General features: G+C 48.9%; 1 protein-coding gene across 1 annotated transcript in view; it reads left to right on the top strand.

Annotated features, from left to right (window-relative positions):
* Positions 1 to 16178, top strand: part of LOC144139945 (protein amalgam-like) — a 129692-nt gene extending 113514 nt beyond the window's left edge. Inside the window, exon 3 of the mRNA XM_077672192.1 lies at positions 15662 to 16178. Within this exon, the coding sequence (XP_077528318.1) occupies positions 15662 to 15846 (185 nt within the window). The 3' untranslated portion in view covers positions 15847 to 16178. The remainder of the gene's footprint in view (positions 1 to 15661) is intronic.
* Positions 16179 to 16859: the final 681 nt, after the last annotated feature.

Here is a 16859-nt window from a genome sequence, read left to right as displayed (position 1 = left end):
CGGCGGCCGCTTTTCTGATGGAGGCGAAAAGCAAAAACGCCCGTGTGTACGAGATTTCGGCCCACGATAAAGATCCCCAGGTGGTCAAAATTAATCCGGAGCCCTCCACTACGGCGCGCCTCATCGCCTGCGTTGCGTCGGCGCGTTAAACCCCACAATCAATCAATCAATCAAATCCTTGGATACTAAATGGCCTTTTGCCCTCCATCCGTAAAAAAATAGCCTGCATAGAAAACTAAGGGCCAAATCATTTAGCGCTACTCTGGTAAAACGTTACAAGACGTATTTCCAACAATCGTTTGTTTTACTTCATGTAACTCAAAGAAACTATTACCAAGCTCAAATTGTCAAAAATTTGAATAATACCCGCACGAACTGCCAACTTATCAAAGAATTTCTTAACCAGGATGTCCGGAACCTAATCCTAATTTTATCACCGATGGAATCCCAGTCTATTCTAACGACAGAGACATCGCAAATGCCTTCAACTCATATTTTTCTGACAATTCTTCCGCTGCCAATCAGCCAAAACAAATCTTCACTCGCTGTTCGCATTATTTCTACTTACGGCCTACGTTATATAAAGAAGTATTTCAAACTCTTATCACCATCAAAAGCAGCGGCACGGGGCTTGACAACATCTGCCCTGCTTAAAAAGTAAAGGCAGTGGCTGGCAATATTTCGACCGTTTTTGTGCATTTAATCAACACACTATTTAAAAGCGGCGTCTTTCCCGAAAAACTAAAAAAGGCAACATAGTACCAGTGTCCAAAACGACTGACCGAAATATGTTATATAGCTACAGCTCCATAAGAATACTGCCATTTTTTAAAAAAAGTGATTGAAAAGCTGATTATATCAAGATTAATGAACTACCTCACAACATTCAGTCTGTTACCACCGCAACAGTTTGGCTTCAGGCCTAATTATTCAACGGAACTTGCACTTATTGAGCTTACTGACTATATCAAACAGAGTTTAGATAATCGCCTTTTCGCGGGAAACGTATTCATTGGTCTCAGAAAAGCATTCGACACTATCAATCACATTATCTTTTTGCAAAAACTGGAATCACTTGGTGTATGTGGCCCGGTCCATTTACTCACAAAAACTTACCTAAGCTACCGAAGCCAGTCTGTGAAATTCTGCAGCGCTATGCCTGACCCAAGAATCGTTAGGGTGTTCCTCAGGGTTCCATCTTGAGACCCCTACTATTACTTATATACATCAATAACCCCTCTACCGGCATCAACAACAGTAAGTGTATCCTCTATTCCTCTATACTGACGATGCGACAAAATTTTCTTGCGATAACGATGTCTCAAATCTAACAGCAAAGTCTAACCCACCTCTAAGAGCAAATCTAACCCACCTTGAAAATGTTCATTACTGGTGCCAAAATAACCTGTTTATTAACAGGCTAAAAACTACTTTCATGATCTTTCATTCCACTCACAACGAACGTACAAACACATCATATGTCATTTTTGACAATCACGTCATCTTTTCATCAGATTCTACAACGTTTCTTGGAGTTATCCTAGACAAACATCTCAAATTTGACAAACACGTAAGATAGGTTACATCTAAAATTACTTTTGGCAGTCGCATCCTCATTAAAACCTTGTATTTTTTGCAACTGTCCCTTCTACAATCGTAATATGTCGCTTTCATTCAGAGCAACCTTACGTATTGTATGTCTTCTTGGGGGCAACACGTATAATATCCAACTTGCACCACTGCGTCGTCTTCAAATTCAAGCCATTCGTTTGCTTCTATTCAGTGATCGCCGATCTACTCTAAAACCCACCTTCCACCACCTCGGCATCCTACCCCTCTTTCGAGAAGTTGACATTAAGTTATGTGTACTTATTTCCCATTTACGAGATAATTCTGAATTTCTCCCGTCGTTTGACCGAACATGTTTGCTTAACACGAACAAAACCAGGTTTTCAGTGGAACATAGCATATTACTTCCAACTGCCCGGTCAAACTTCGGAAAACAAACACTCTTATTTTCTGCTGCCACCATCTGGAATGCCTTAACCCCTTCCATTAAATCGTACCCCTCCCAGTACTCATTTTGTATGTCTGTAAGGAAATACATTCTTGGTACCCTCTCATAACCAAACTCTGATTGTCTGCTTCTTTCCCCGCCCAACCTCCGGTATAGCTGGTGCCTCGTGCTCACGGCACAACAAAAAATATTTATGATAACGTTTTGAACTACCTACTGCGCACATGCGCAGTACTCGAATTTACGACCAATGAATAACTGTTTGTATGAACTTGTTTCTTTGTGTTCTATTTTTTACGTTGTGTATACCGCCTCCCCTGTGATATTTTTGCGTTATGAAAAGGGAGGTCCCCCCGTCGGATTCTTTCCATCGGACCTCCTTCTGTAAAACCCTGTTTTCGTAAAAAAAAATGGCGCCAATCCACTCGGTGAATGTGGCTGGAAAGCAAAGCTGTAAACGGCACCCACAACGATTATCGATACGACATCACAAATTCACTCACGTCGCTCTGCAAATCCTGAAACAAGAGAGAAGTGAAATGTACTTAACCACACCCTGTATTACTTCAAAGAGATATTCTTGCGCAGGTAAAATTATTGCATGCGGAATGAACGGTGGTTGGTTGAGTTGTATTGGTGTAGCACATCAGTGGAAACTTTTTTTATAAAATAAAAGCTCAAACCCGGTGTCAGACGATCTCACTTCTCCGTCTTTGCCGTAGCGGACGGAGGCGATGAGATCGGTGGCATAGACGGTGGAGGAGGACGAGGAGGAAAGGAGAACGAGGAGGAGGAGGAAGAAGAGGTGGAGGAGGAGGAGATGGAGCTGGAGGAGGAAACGCTTTATTAGGACTTCTGAACGGCCCAAAGTGCGGTCCAGGAGAGTGGTTCCTTCTTCACTGTAGCCCATATTCAGTCCGCGCCGCCTGTCCACCAGTTAAAGTTGGGTAGGTAGAGAGGGGCTGGATAGCAGCATCTCCCATTGCTCTTGTTAGGTAGCTGACAGAAGGAGAGGAGGTGCTCAGGGCTAAAGTTGCACACCCCGATTATGTGGCAGAGTGTTCCTACTTATGAGCAAAATTTACATGCAGCGTCTTAGCGATTCGGATGCATTAAGTGAACACGCATCCGGTGTGGGGAGGAGCCGGATTATATGAGCCGTAGGGTAGTTTGTTCTTCTATGGAAAGGTCAGTGTAAGCCAAAGGTAGAGTATGCCTCAGATAGCGATAATTCTGGTTTGTGTCCCTGATTGAGACAAGCGGGTGACTGCCCTCGTGCAGCTCCATAGCACTGAGGGTGAAAGTGCAGGCTTGGTGGGCGTATTCGTTGCCCTCCATAGAAACGTGAGCAGGTGTCCAGATGAGCTGAATGGAACCATTTGAGGAGTGGTTTTTTAGCACACGCAGTGCAGGTCGGGACACCAAACCCGACAGGTAGTTCTGTTAAGCTTGTTGGGAATTTGTGACTACTTTACAAACCCTTGGTTGAGAGCCAAGGCGACGGCTGCCTCTTCTGTTGCCATCATGTCTTCGGTCTTGAGTGTGGCACAGCAAGGAGGTTGGTTCTGGAGGTAGACACGATGATGACGTACTGCTGCACTCTATGTTTGGAGGCATCTGTGTAGATAACTGCATGATCTCCACCGCTGGTGATGTTGAGTGCTTGAGCCCGTGCTTGTCGGTGACCCTCGTCCTCTGAGGGGTTCATATGTCTAAGCAAAGGGAGCATATTTTAAAGCAAAGCTTTCTACCGCTACCCCCCAAGGGTTCTTTCGCGACCGTTGGTGTCACCAGAAAACTCCAGCGAACAAATAAAAGAATTTACTGGCACCGCCGGGAATCGAACCTGGAACTAATAGACTAACAAAGCGAGAGCCCGTTGTCTTACCGATTCAGCTACGAGCCCACGCGAACACGGGAAGAAAAATCGTGTACTCACCAAGCACATCTACGGGTTTACCCCATTCGTTCTCGCTGAATGCCACTTGAAAGCGTCACGCGACCACTCACGCCCGTCTAGCAGCCCTGTGCGCACCTTTCTCATGTGCTAAGAGTTACAAAAATTAAAGGAAGCTCACACCAATGCATGGCATCTCACTTCTAGTACGCCAATGTGCTAAAGCCTGTGGCCTCCAGTGTTCACGTAAACAATCACAGATCCTTGTCGTCCGCCCTAACGCCAAACCAAGGAATACATTCGAATACTCCTTGATGGCCAGGCCATCACTCCAAGCCCCAGCATCAAGATCCTGGGCCTACATCTCGAGGCTAACACCAAGAGTGATGTCTCCCTGCAGCGCCTCAAAAACAGCATTAATCAAATCCTACACATGATCAGGCGAGTTGCCACCAAGAAGCGAGGCCTAAAGAAATCCGGCACATTTCGAATAATTGAAGCTTTTGTCCTCTCGAGAGTTACTTACGTCAACCCCCTGTCTTCTCGACAAGGAGGACATAGAGACGCTTTATATAATGATTAGAAAGGCGGTCGAACAGGCCATTGGTCTTCTCATGAGTGCGTCCACACAGAGGCTGCTTAGCATGGGGCTCCACAACACGGTGGAAGAGCTGATGGAAGGCCATCTTTCTAACCAGAAGGTCCGACTCAGAACTGCGATGGGTAACCGCATGCTTCACCAGATTGGCTGGGCAGCCCAGAATGTCACTCCGCTTGACGTACTCAAAGACTCTTGGCGACTAAAATTAAAGATGGTCCCTTTGCTTAGAAATATGAACCCCTCACATGACGAGGGTCACCGAAAAGCACGGGCTCAAGCGCTAAGCCCCACCCTCGGTGGGGATCATGCAGTTATCTACACAGACGCCTCCAAACATCGAGGGCAGCAATACGCCATCATCGTGGCTACCTCCAGAGCCAACCTCCTTGCGTGTAGAAGAAGTGACAACTGGGCTAGTTGGTAATGCATATGGGACATCTTGAAGGTAGCGCACTTAAACACGGACACTAGGGAAGAAATGACAAACCACAGCGCTGACTCACAACTGATTTTTATTAGAACAGACACACTTAAATACTACAACCTAAACCTGTGGTTTGTCGTTTCTTCCCTAGTGTCCGTGTTTTAAGTGCGCTACCTTCAAGATCTCCTTGCGTGCACCTCGCTTAGGACCCAAGAAATGACGGCAGCAGAAGAGGCAGCCATCACCTTGGCTCTCGCTCAACCAGGGGTTCGGAGGGTAGTCATCGATTGCCAGCAAGCCTACCGGAATTACCAGTCGGGTTGTGTGTGTTGACCTACACTGCGCGTGCTAAAAAACCACTCCCCAAACGGTTCCATTCAGCTCATCCGGACACCCCCTCACGCTTCAATGGAGGGCAACAAATACGCCCACCCAACAAGCCTGCGCTTTTACCTCCCGTGCTATGGAGCTGCACGAGGACAGTCACCCGCTTGTCACGTTCAGGGAGATAACCCAACATTATCGCCTTCTGAGACAGACCGTACCTTTGCCTTACCCTGGCCTTCCAGAGAACAACAAACTACCCTACGGCTCATACAATCCGGGCTCCTTCCCACAGCATACGCGTCTTCATTTAATGTATCCGAATCGCTACGGCGCTGAATGTACATTTTGCTCAGAAGTAGGAACACTCTGCCCCTTAATCCGGGTGTGCGACTTTAGCCCTGAGCACCCTCCTCTCTTTCTGTCAACTACCCAACAAGAGCAATGGGAGATGCTTTAGTCCAGCCCCCCTCTACCTACCCAGCTTCAGCGGGTGGACGGAACACAGGCCGCGCGGAGTGCATATGGGCCCCACAGAAGAAGGAATCACTCCCCAGGGCTGCACTCTGGGCCGTTCAGAAGTTTGAACAGAAATATTTCTTCCGCCTCCACCTCCTTCTGTGCCGCAAATTTCGTCGCCTCCGTCCGCGCGCAGAGACGGAGAAGTCAGATCGTCTAACACCGGGTTGGAGCTTACTTTAATTTTATAAAAAAAGTTTCCACTTTTGTGCTACACCAATACAACTCAACCAAACACCGTTCATGCTTCATGCATTGATTTAACCTTAACAAGAATATCTCTTTGAAGTAATAAATGGTGTGGTTAAGTGCATTTAACTTATCTCTGTGGAGCGATGTGGAGCGATGTGAGTGAATTAAAGTGACGTCGCATGGGTAATGCCGTTTACAGCTTTGATTTCCAACCACATCCACGGGGTGGATTGGCGCGATTTTTTTTTTCTTGTCGCCAAAAGCCCATGAGTACATCAAGCGGAGTGATATTCTGTGCTGCCCAACCAATCTGGTGAAAGATTGAGCAAACCGCCGCAGTTATGCCCATTCGGAGCTCCTGGATAGAAAGATGACCACCTCTCAGCTTTTTAGAGCCCCGTGATAAGCAGCCTCTCTGGGCGCCCTCATGGGAAGACAAATGGCTTGCTCAACCGCCATTCTAATCATTATATAAAGCATCTTTATGTCCTCCTTGCCGAGAAGAAGACAGGGGGTTGACGCAGAAGCGCCAACTACGGAGGGGCAGTGGGGCTCGTGCCCCCCCCTGACGGCTTTACGGGGGGGCAGAGCCCCCTCCGGCCCCGGCTGATGATTTCTTAAGGGCTTGGCTCGTCTCTGCGCCCGTCGATATCGGACTATTGGCCGCCCTGTCTGCCAACTATTGTTTACAATAGGGGTTGGGATCTTAAAAGACATTTCCGTCCTCCCGACGGGCAGGGGGAAACGCAGGGCTGTGTCGCTTTTCTTCATAGTGAGTTAGACGTGCTCAGTGTGCGGATTGTTGACAACAATGTAGCGCTACGCTTTGCTATGGTGGCTAGAAGGGTGGCCCTTCTAGCCACCATAGCTTGGCTTCAGCAGCACGCCAGCAAAGCGGCATTTTGTCGGGAGCATAGATCGGCGCACTCACTCATGAGTACACTCATTTGTACTAATTTGCACTCAAACTCACGAGTGAGTACGATGATGAGTGAGTACACACCCAGATTAAAAAAGTGAGTATGATGACGATTGAGTACAGGGGTAAGTCCACTACTCGTGAGTACAGAACTCATGAGTACACTACTCAGAGTGCTCATGAGTACTCATGAGTATGAGTACTGGTGAGCATGGCACTCATGAGTAAACAGTACTCATGATTAAAATACTCATTAATACTGTATTTCCGAGTGCTTGCACTCGTGAGTACATGCAGTCGTGAGTACAGCATTGCAAACAAGCTCTATTACAAACTCAAGTCTGGATGCACGTGTACGAGTTTCAGACATTTAGCGGTGGCGCTGTGCTGCTTAACTCTCAAGGATGGTAAAATCAGGCAACAAAAACTGCACCTCCCTCCTTTGGCTGTCCTTGTTTGGCGCTGTTAGCGTTTTTCGGCGGTCGCTCGCTAAGGGGTCGCGGTGAAAAGGGAAAAACGAGGGGGTTAGGTCCCGGTGGGAAGCGCGGCCACAGTAGCTCTGTTTCTACGGCACCTGTTGATTGGAGCAGTTATTTTTGTTTACAAATACGCGCCCTGGGAACGCGTAGCTGCTTCGTTCCGCTTGCTTCATTCAAATTGTTTTAGGGGAAGCGGTGGGGGCTGCTCACAATGCATGCGCTACGCGCACCGAAGTCGCTCTTTTCCGGTACTAAGGAGTTTCCATAGATGCATGTCATGCGCTGGAGCCGTCTCGTTAGCGAAACCGCTCATTTAAACAGTCACAGTTAGTTTACGTGATTCGTGTCAAATTGACTGCATGGTTTGTGTCAACCACATGGTTTTATTACGCTCCCGTTTTGAAACGTTTTGCTCAGGTTTGGTAGGACGATGTCCTCGTGCTGTCTATTTACAAGGGAGCATATAGCCCCACCGTGCAGGTTGTCGGTTGTTAATCGGACATCATAATTCACAGTCGAATGCGTGTGACGCCTTGTTTTGCCTCGCATATTTTGTCAAACAGCGCTGGCATCTTGCTGCTGGAGGAGCGTTTTGCTTTCGAATGGCAACCCGATGCGCTGATTCTCGTTTATGCCACCGTATAATGATGAAGCTGAAGACGACGGTGAATTTCGGTGGTTGTTCTTCCCCTACCTTCATCTGCTGTTTTACTGGCGGGGCGACCACTCCTCGCTAGCAACTTGTGCCGAGTTTAAGCTCGCACTGTGGAAGGCCTCTTGAAAGGGCCGTTTTATATGATGAACGCCAACGCCAGACGTTGGGTTTTTACCTTTAGCTCGCGTCTTGGAACGCTTCGTAAAACATGTTGCTTGCCCATAACGACGGCATCGCACTTTTTATCGATAGCTCTCAGCTTCATCAGCGCTTCTCGAACCAAGAGCTGCAGATTTCCACTGTGCAACCAACGCACGAAAACGGGAATACAGTGACGTCAGTGCAAGCTATCACGCCTCCGAAAAACCTGTCTGCAAACTTTGTTTTCGAGGTGACAAAGCACGCCAGAGCAGTTGGACAGTGCTGTAACGGCTGCCAAGCACCGGCAGCAACTGGGTGCACTGCGGCCGTCGACTGCGAGCGATACCCGCTCCAAGCCTCCAAAACACACACATACACTGTTGGGACTGGGCCATCCCAGCTCAGTCACTAGTGTTGCGACGTTGCCCTGCCCAGTCCGCTATCGACGCGGCGCAGGCCATAGCGACGAAGTAGCCGAGCTGACGGTTATTTGAAGCAGCATTTGCAGAATTTATATACAATATAAACAAAGGTAGCAAGAGCGTTACATGGCTAAGACAAGCGCGATAGCACTTCTCAACTCAGGGCCTTCGATGAGATGCCGCCGCACCACCGCTGCTTCCGGGCTGGTTTTATACCCCCAGGGTTCCGTTGCAGCCGCGTGAAGTTCCGATTCCTCCAGTTGGAGCTATCACTGTCCGCATTATGAATCCGGCGAATGGAGGTGAAGCGATTGCGTCAGCCGAGCCGCCACGACCGGGAAAGGGAAGGCGACTCTGTGACGGCGTCTTCAGGCGCTACTTGCTGCTTGTCTGCGGAGATTAGTTCGTCCCAAGCATGATTTGGTCCAGCCATCGCGATGGGAAAGGGAGAGCGGACTCGGCGGCGCCTTTCCCGCCAAGTCGCGGCACGTCTGACGCGGGTGGTTTGACCTAGGCGCGAATCAACCCCGCCATCGGCACGTCGCCAGGTGCAGCGAATTTGTGTCGGGCGCTCTGGCACAACACACACACGGATACAAAAATGAGTGGTCAAAGTCAGACCCGTTTCGGGGGCTCTTAACGGAAATGAACATAGCAGCGCGTAGCGCCCCTGTCGTGTCCCTTTCTCATGTCCCTTTCGTTTACCTCCGAACTGCCCATTAAAACAAAAACAAATCGACTCGTTTTTGTGCTGATGGTTCAGTCGTGCAATATTTTTGAATAAACGTGACCAGTAAAACACGTATTCAAAGAAATTTCTACTGGATGCGTCAAACCGCTGAAGTTCATGGTTCATAGATTTGCGGGACGTCCCATTTGGGGCCACCCCGTAGTTAGCCGACACAATGTAAAAGGCCCTCACTGCTGTAGGTGCCCCTTATGATGATGATGATGATGATTAGTGGTAGCCTCTTTGTAGCAGGGTGATGACGAATCATCTCATAGGGACCCCCCCCCCCCCCCGCTTCCTCCCACACTACCTTTGCCGCTCTGAGGTGAACTCCAGGTCTGCCCCCCCGGAAAAATAAGAAGTCTACGCCACTGGGTTGACGTAAGTGATTCTGGAGAAGACGAAAGCTAATCGAACGGTGTCGGATTCCTTGAGGCCTCGCTTCTTGGTGGTAACTCGCCGGATCATGTTTATAATTTATTAATGTCGTGTTTGACGCACTTGCAAGGATATTTTTACTCTTGGTGTTGTCCTGAAGATGTAGGCCCAGGATTTTGATGCTGGGGCATGGAGTGATGGCCCGGCCATCAAGGAGTATTTGAATGTGTTTCTTGAGGTATCGCCTGTCGTGATGGCGGACGACAAGGAACTGATATTTTTTTACGCGAACACTGCAAGCCACAGGCCCATTGGCGTCGTACTAGAAGTGAGACGCCATGGGTTAGTGTGTGCTTACTTCAATCGCTATCGCGTAGAATTTAGCGAGAAGTCAGGCGTTAAGCCGTAGATGTGCTTGGTAAGTGCACCACTTGTCTTTGCCGTCTCGGTGTGGGCTCGTAGCTGAATCGGTAAGACTACGGGCTCTTGGTTTGTTACTCTGTTAGTTCCAGGTTCGATCCCTGGCGGTGCAGTAAATTCTTTTATTTCTTTCCGGGAGTTTTCTGGTGACACCAACGGTCGCGAAAGAACCCTTGGGGGGTAGAGGTAGAAAGCTTTGCTTTAAAACTCTACTGAAACACTAAATAAAACAATGTCAATGCCAAGAAAGGAACACAAAGCATGCTCTCAGCGGCCCCCAACTTCGGGTCACTGCAGTTGCATGAAAGGAACGCTGCATGACAGCTGCAAGCGGAGGCAACGCGGATAGATGAGCCACCGGCAGCTTGCATTAATTGAATGAGTAGCCCGAACTTAACACCCCCACACCGAGAATGTTGTTCCTACACCAGCTGTACATACAACATTATTTCTCACTGCAGGTTATGTCTAACTACAGCGTAAGAACTAAACAAAACACACTCAGCTGCTGTAACATTATGACTCAATCCACGGTAATAACGTTCCCTTCGCCTGAGACAGTACCAAATACAACTGCGCACACGAACGCTACCAACTCTAACAGCCGGCCATGTGCACCAACAACGGATACCACACGGCACACTTAGTGCCTCGACCGGGCCGAGCCCCGCACAACAGTGCAATACACACTTACCGAACACTGGCCATTACATATGACATCTCCAATACACCAACAAAACACGACCCTACAAGCTCTCAAACCCGCAAAAAAAGAACATCCTCTTTTTTCATATTAGGAAATGGCAAACATGGTCAACCGTGCAGTGTATTCTACGTAACAATCTCAGGCAGGACCCCACATTGTGCATTCCTTGGTTTGCCATGAGATGCCACCATCCAGCAATACACAAAAACACTATACAATGAAGGGGTTCCGGGTGCTTGCCCCACCCTGCGCTACACATTTTCAGTATCAATTCTCGGTAGGGCACCGGCACACTTATTCAGTGCCTCTTTATCTGTGAGAACTTTAACTTGTATACTTTTGCAATGCCAGGGTCCAGCGATTATCCTCACGAAAGAAGTTGTGCATTCCGCAACATCAAACAATAAACGAAAGCGCTCAACCATCCAGGGCCCACGAGAAAAAATACGTGCCATTGTCTTCAATTAAAGATAGCCGACCCATATTTGATGTAAATAATCAAGCGTGACCACTGAATCAATAACACCATCCACTGCTTAAGCTTTAAGCGCATTCAGGAACAGTCTTTCCTTTAAGCAAAGAAAACCACATGAAGAAGGACCCAAAGATACAAAATGAAGCTACTTCTGCAGCAATAACAAAATATTTAAGGACGCTCAGCGTGTTTTCATGCACTCAACCACGCATGTTCTTTTAAGAAGGCGCAAAACAGATTGTTCATCCCAGTTGCGGTACACTCGCTGTCCACTTGGGATGTACTGAAAGTTCCTTTTTTCAGTGCTTCAGATATTGTATTCCAGACACTGGTTCGCACACAAGCGCCACACTGGGACCCCGCTCTTACATTCCATGGCCCACTAGGATCACATGCCAACAAACTCAAATAACGGATGACACTCGTTTTCGTACCCAAAGATAAGATCTTTAACGTGCTGTACCTTCTGTCCTACAGCCCAACAAGAAAGCGTTAAACCCTCCAAGCTATGCCACTCGCATACCAGATGCCTGACGACAGTTGAACGCAATCAACACGTACACAGAAACAACGAGTGGGAGAAAGATAGTACACGTAAACTAGCCATAATCCCCACCTAAGAGCTCGTCACACGCGGAAGCGAAACATGCTCACCACTGAGTGTGTGCCAAGCATTGTGTGACCATGCCTGTTAAGCGCTGCACTATAATAAGCGCAAATGCCCCGTCCCCGCCGGTACGCACCGACCGTCGCCCAGAAACTGATGGTGAACCTGGAGAAAACAAAACAGGCCTACCTGTGCTCACTGCGGATTTGGCCGGGTCGAAGCCTGAGTGAGCAGAGGTAGGCCCTGATTTTTCTCCGGGTTCACTATGGCCACCATGCTAACGGGATCAGTTTCTGGGCGACGGTCAGCGCGTACCGCCGGAGAAGGGGCATTTGTGCTGATTACAGTGCAGCGCTTAACAGGAATGGTCAGTGTTGCTAGGCACAAACTCAGTGGTGAGCATGTTTCGCTTCCGTGTGTTAGGGCCGCTTAGGTGGGGATTAATTCTGTGTCGCTGATGCAGCAGCTGCTAGACCCGATGCGCTGGTCTGGCCGCGGGGCTGGGGCCGTGCTGCCGGATACTCGCACTTCCCGCCGCCTTGAGCCGGAGCTCAGACGGGCCTGCCGCTGAGGTGTCGCCTCGTTGAATCGCGACTGCCGCCGCCCTAAGCTGAAACTCACGAGGCCTTCCGCTGAGGGTTCGCCTCGTCGAATAGCGGCTGCCACCGCCCTGACCCGGAGGTCACGAAACTTCCCACGGAAGGTGTCGGCTCGCGGAATTGCCGCTACCACCGCCCTGAGCCTTAGCTCACGAGGCCTCCCACTGAGGGCTCGCCTCATCGAATCGCGGCTGCCACCGCCTTGAGCCGGAGCTCACGAGGCCTTCCGCTCAGGTGTAGCCTCGCCGAATCACGGCTGCCGCCGCCTTGAGCCGCAGATCACGAGGGTTCCCGCTGAGATGTCGCCTCGTCGAATCGCGTCTGCCGCCGCCCTGAGCCGGAGCTCACGAGGCTTCCCACTGAAGGTGTCGCCTCGTCGAATCGCGACTGCCGCCACCTTGAGTCGGATATCACGAGGGTCCAGCTGAGATGTCGCCTCGTCAATGCTTGAAGTCTAGCTCGTGGTTGCTCTGAGTCGAACCTTGCGTTGAAGGAGTCTCAGCAATTCTCCACCACCTCCAGCACACGGTCGTGGTCATCCTGTAGACTGCGCCAGTTAGATTTCACCTCTTCATCGTCTTGGTGCATGATGAAGACGAAATAATGAGGTTCTTTTGATGCTCGAGCCCAGAAGACAATCTGGACTCGCTTCGATGACTGACATACGATGCTTGAAGCAGGTGAGAGATGAGGACTGCTTTTCTTGCTGGATATTAGGATTATTTACACTATTTACATTGCTTCAAATATTTACATGCGGACAGAATGACGGTTACTTCGTCACTCTGATAGAAGCATCCTGTTCGGCCATAATCTATACCGAACTAGCTATATCCCCTCGCCCACTCTGAACAAAACCCGACACCCTGGTTCTGATTACAAAAACAACGCCTCCAACGGGGGCATTCAAGGCAGAGCGAAAACCCTTTTCAACATGATTCATATGGAGCTCAGATTTGCCCCAAGAACCAACCATACGTACGTCCCCACCTGCGGTCACATGACCCAACGCTCTCTCATTCAACTGCTAGTATGTTTCCCGCGCACGTTATTGCAACCGACATCCAAAGACAAGACATCCGCTACCAAAAGCCACTGACCGCGAGGAGTGGTCGAACCATTATGGTAAGCGGGCGGCACATGTTCAAAGCCAAAGCCGAACACTAACACCGGTCTTCGCGTGGCTAACATCTTACAATATTCTCGCCCTGCCGCCTCGCATTTGTCCACACGGGCGCTGGCACAATGAGGGAGTCGTGGGACAATCCCTTCCCTAGAGTAAGGGACGCCGCTGCCCGCCGCGTGATTGGGGGGAAGCGCTGCTCCAAACCTAGGTGAGCGTTCTCGAGACGAATGACCCATAAATGAACAGCACTTACGCCGGCAGGCAAATCCTCAAAGGCTACACCGCACACCTTTTTGGCACTGAGAGACGGCATATTTTTGCTTCCCGTCAGCTCGTCAACCTTAACGAACGACAGTGCCACTTCGCAATGTCCGCAAGCCATAACAGCGGCGTGACTGCTATCCGAGAGGGAACCCCGCGCGGGAACTGTTTTTACTACTCGGCACCCATCCACGGTTCACTGAGCCCGCTCGGTCGATATGAACGCATACCAACGTGAAAGAGGTACTCGGGCTAAGCACCCCTTCTTTTGCCCACAAAATGAAGGAACACAAAGCATGCTCTTAGTGGCCCCCAACTTCGCGTCCCTTCGGTTGCATGAAAGGAACGCTGCGTGACAGCTACAAGCGGAGGCAACGCCGATATATGAGCCACGGGTGGCTTTCATTAATGAATTCAGGAGCCCGAACATGACACCGTGTACTAGGATGAAGGCGCCGCCACTGCCCAAGGACTCCTGGCCGCGGTCTGAGGGGGGTCGAATGACGAGGACACCCACCTCACTTCTTCCCTTACCCCCGCCTAGGGCACAATTGGTGCACATTAAACGATTTTTGCTCAGATTTGCTGATTACGTTGCCTTGCTAAGTAACCCGGTGGACGAATTGCGAAGCATGCTTTCTGCACTGGACAAACAGAGTAGCACCCTGGGCATGAAAATTATTATGCAGAAAACTAAAGCAATGATCAAAAACATCAGGACAGCACAGCAGTTTAGATAGGTGGCGAGGCAGTGGAAGTCGTACGCGCATATATATCTACGTAGGCCACGTTGTGACCCCGGATCCCAAACATGAGGCAAAGATAATTAGCAGGATAAGAATGGGGTGGAGTGCATACGGCCGGGATTCTCAGATAATTAGTGGCAGCCTACCATTGTCCCTGAACAAGAAAGTGTATGACAGCTGCGTCTTAGTGGTACTCACCTACGGGGCAGAAACGTGGAAGCTAACTACGAGGGTTCATCTTGAATTGAGGACAATTCAGCTAGCAATGGAACGGAAGGTGATGGGTGTAATTTTAAGGGACAAGAAGAGAGCGGAGTGGATCAGGGAACAAACGCGTGTTCAGGACGTATTATTAGAAATTAAGAGGAAGTAATGGAGGTGAGCAGGGCATGTAATGGGAACGCAAATTAGCCGTTGGTCATTAAGGGTAACAGAGTGGATCCCTAGAGAAGGCAAGCGTTGCAGGGGGCGGCAGAAGGTTAGATAGGCAGATGAGATCAAGAAATCTGCGGGGATAAATTGGTCGCAGGTGGCACAGGACCGAGGTAGTTGAAGATTATTGGGAGAGGCCTTTGCCCTGCAATGGGAGTGGATAGGCTGGTGATGATGCTGATCATGACGAAACGATTTTAGCGTCAGACATTTGACCAACCTCTTTTTGCAACCCGCAGCCGAGAGCTTCGTCAGTTTCAGTCTTGCTAGGCTAGGTGAATTTTGTTACTGTCCGTAGCTTCAGTTCATGCAGAAAGTTAAAAGAAAGGCAAGCGCCAAGGTGAACATCAAACGCCAACTTCTCTTTTTTCCCGGCCAAATGTGACCAGGTTATGTCTCGCGTTTCAATGAAATGATCAAATCATGTGTGCGTTAACACAAGTCAATAAAAGCTCTAAATATTTCTGTGTCGTGTAGTGATTGTCATTGATGAAAATATGTATATTAAAATATATTAGTTTTGGGAATAAAGTAAAAGAACAATTCCTTGTACAACCGATTTTTTTAATTTTTTTATTATCCCTGATGCAGTTCCAGCAGCGATAGTGAAGCCAAGCGACGGTGTGGAGCCCAGCGTGGCACTGGGTGAAAGCATTGCGCTCGAGTGTCGCGTGAGCGGCTCACCCTTGCCCGTGGTTCGCTGGCTCAAAGATGGGATGCCGATTTCCGCTCGAGACCATCGCGGCGCCCGCTACACGTTTCTCGCAGGTGAGTGAAGGGATGCCGCCGATTGCACTCGCCGGAGAGGCGTTTCTTTTTTATCGTAAATCAAAGCTTTCGGCGTCACTCTAGCCAAGTTTGGAAGAAGCTGCTGCTGCTGTATGGCATCGTGTGCCGTCGGCTTTTGTCTTACACCCGACAACGCTACCTCCTCCTCATCATCACAATCATGATTCCGTCCTACTCAGGACCACTGCAGCGCTTTCGTTTATTGTGCCCGCCGAGCACGGTAGGTGGCTCGTGGTTTGCAGATTTTGAGCTGGTGGCGTTTTCGCCAGGGCTATTGCAACCTTGGACGTCGTTTCTTTTTACGTCCGCTATTGCTTGACGCCTTCGTCACGGTTCAGCATTCTGCATAATGAGCAACAACACCGAGCCACAAAATATTAAAAAATACCACGCGCCAGTTCATTTCAACTGAGGGATGCCCCGTTGAAACATTGGCCTTGCGTCAATTTCAACCATCTGCAACTGTCTGCCCATTTGTTTTAGTTTCAGTTTCAGTTTGTTTGTTTGCATCCTTTCGATGCGGTAGGCCCGGGCGAAAAGTGAACTGCTTCACTTGAAGAAAGCCCGGGCCCCCCGTACTGGCATGCAACATCAGCAAAGAGTGCTTTTTCAATACAAAAGAGTGAGGTATAAAAAAGCAAAACTAAACCTTTTCAATACCGAGTTTCTGACGTGGTTTCTGCTCATACGTCAAATCAGGGTAAATATTTGTATACAATCATGTGTTTAAATCACAGGAGTCACCCGAACACAGCAGGGAAAAATCGACATTGGTACAAGAAACAAATACAGAGAAACAACAGAGAAAACGTATATCAATAAGAACTATACAAGCAAGACGTCAAATGTAAACAGAGTGTGGTCTCCAAGCTTTATACATGGTTATACAAGCTTTTACACAAGAATATACATCAGTTCGCAGGCTTTTTTGTACAGCATGGCACTAGCAGCGGTAATATGTAATATCATGTACTGAAAAATAATAAAAACAGAAAACTAA

Source organism: Haemaphysalis longicornis, unplaced genomic scaffold, assembly GCF_048455015.1.
Source record: "Haemaphysalis longicornis isolate Haplotype H1 unplaced genomic scaffold, Haemaphysalis longicornis Haplotype H1 scaffold_1, whole genome shotgun sequence".
In the NCBI taxonomy this organism is placed as follows: Eukaryota; Metazoa; Arthropoda; class Arachnida; order Ixodida; family Ixodidae; genus Haemaphysalis; species Haemaphysalis longicornis.
The sequence above is the reverse complement of the archived record's forward strand: the minus strand, read 5'-3'. Positions and strand labels throughout refer to the sequence as shown.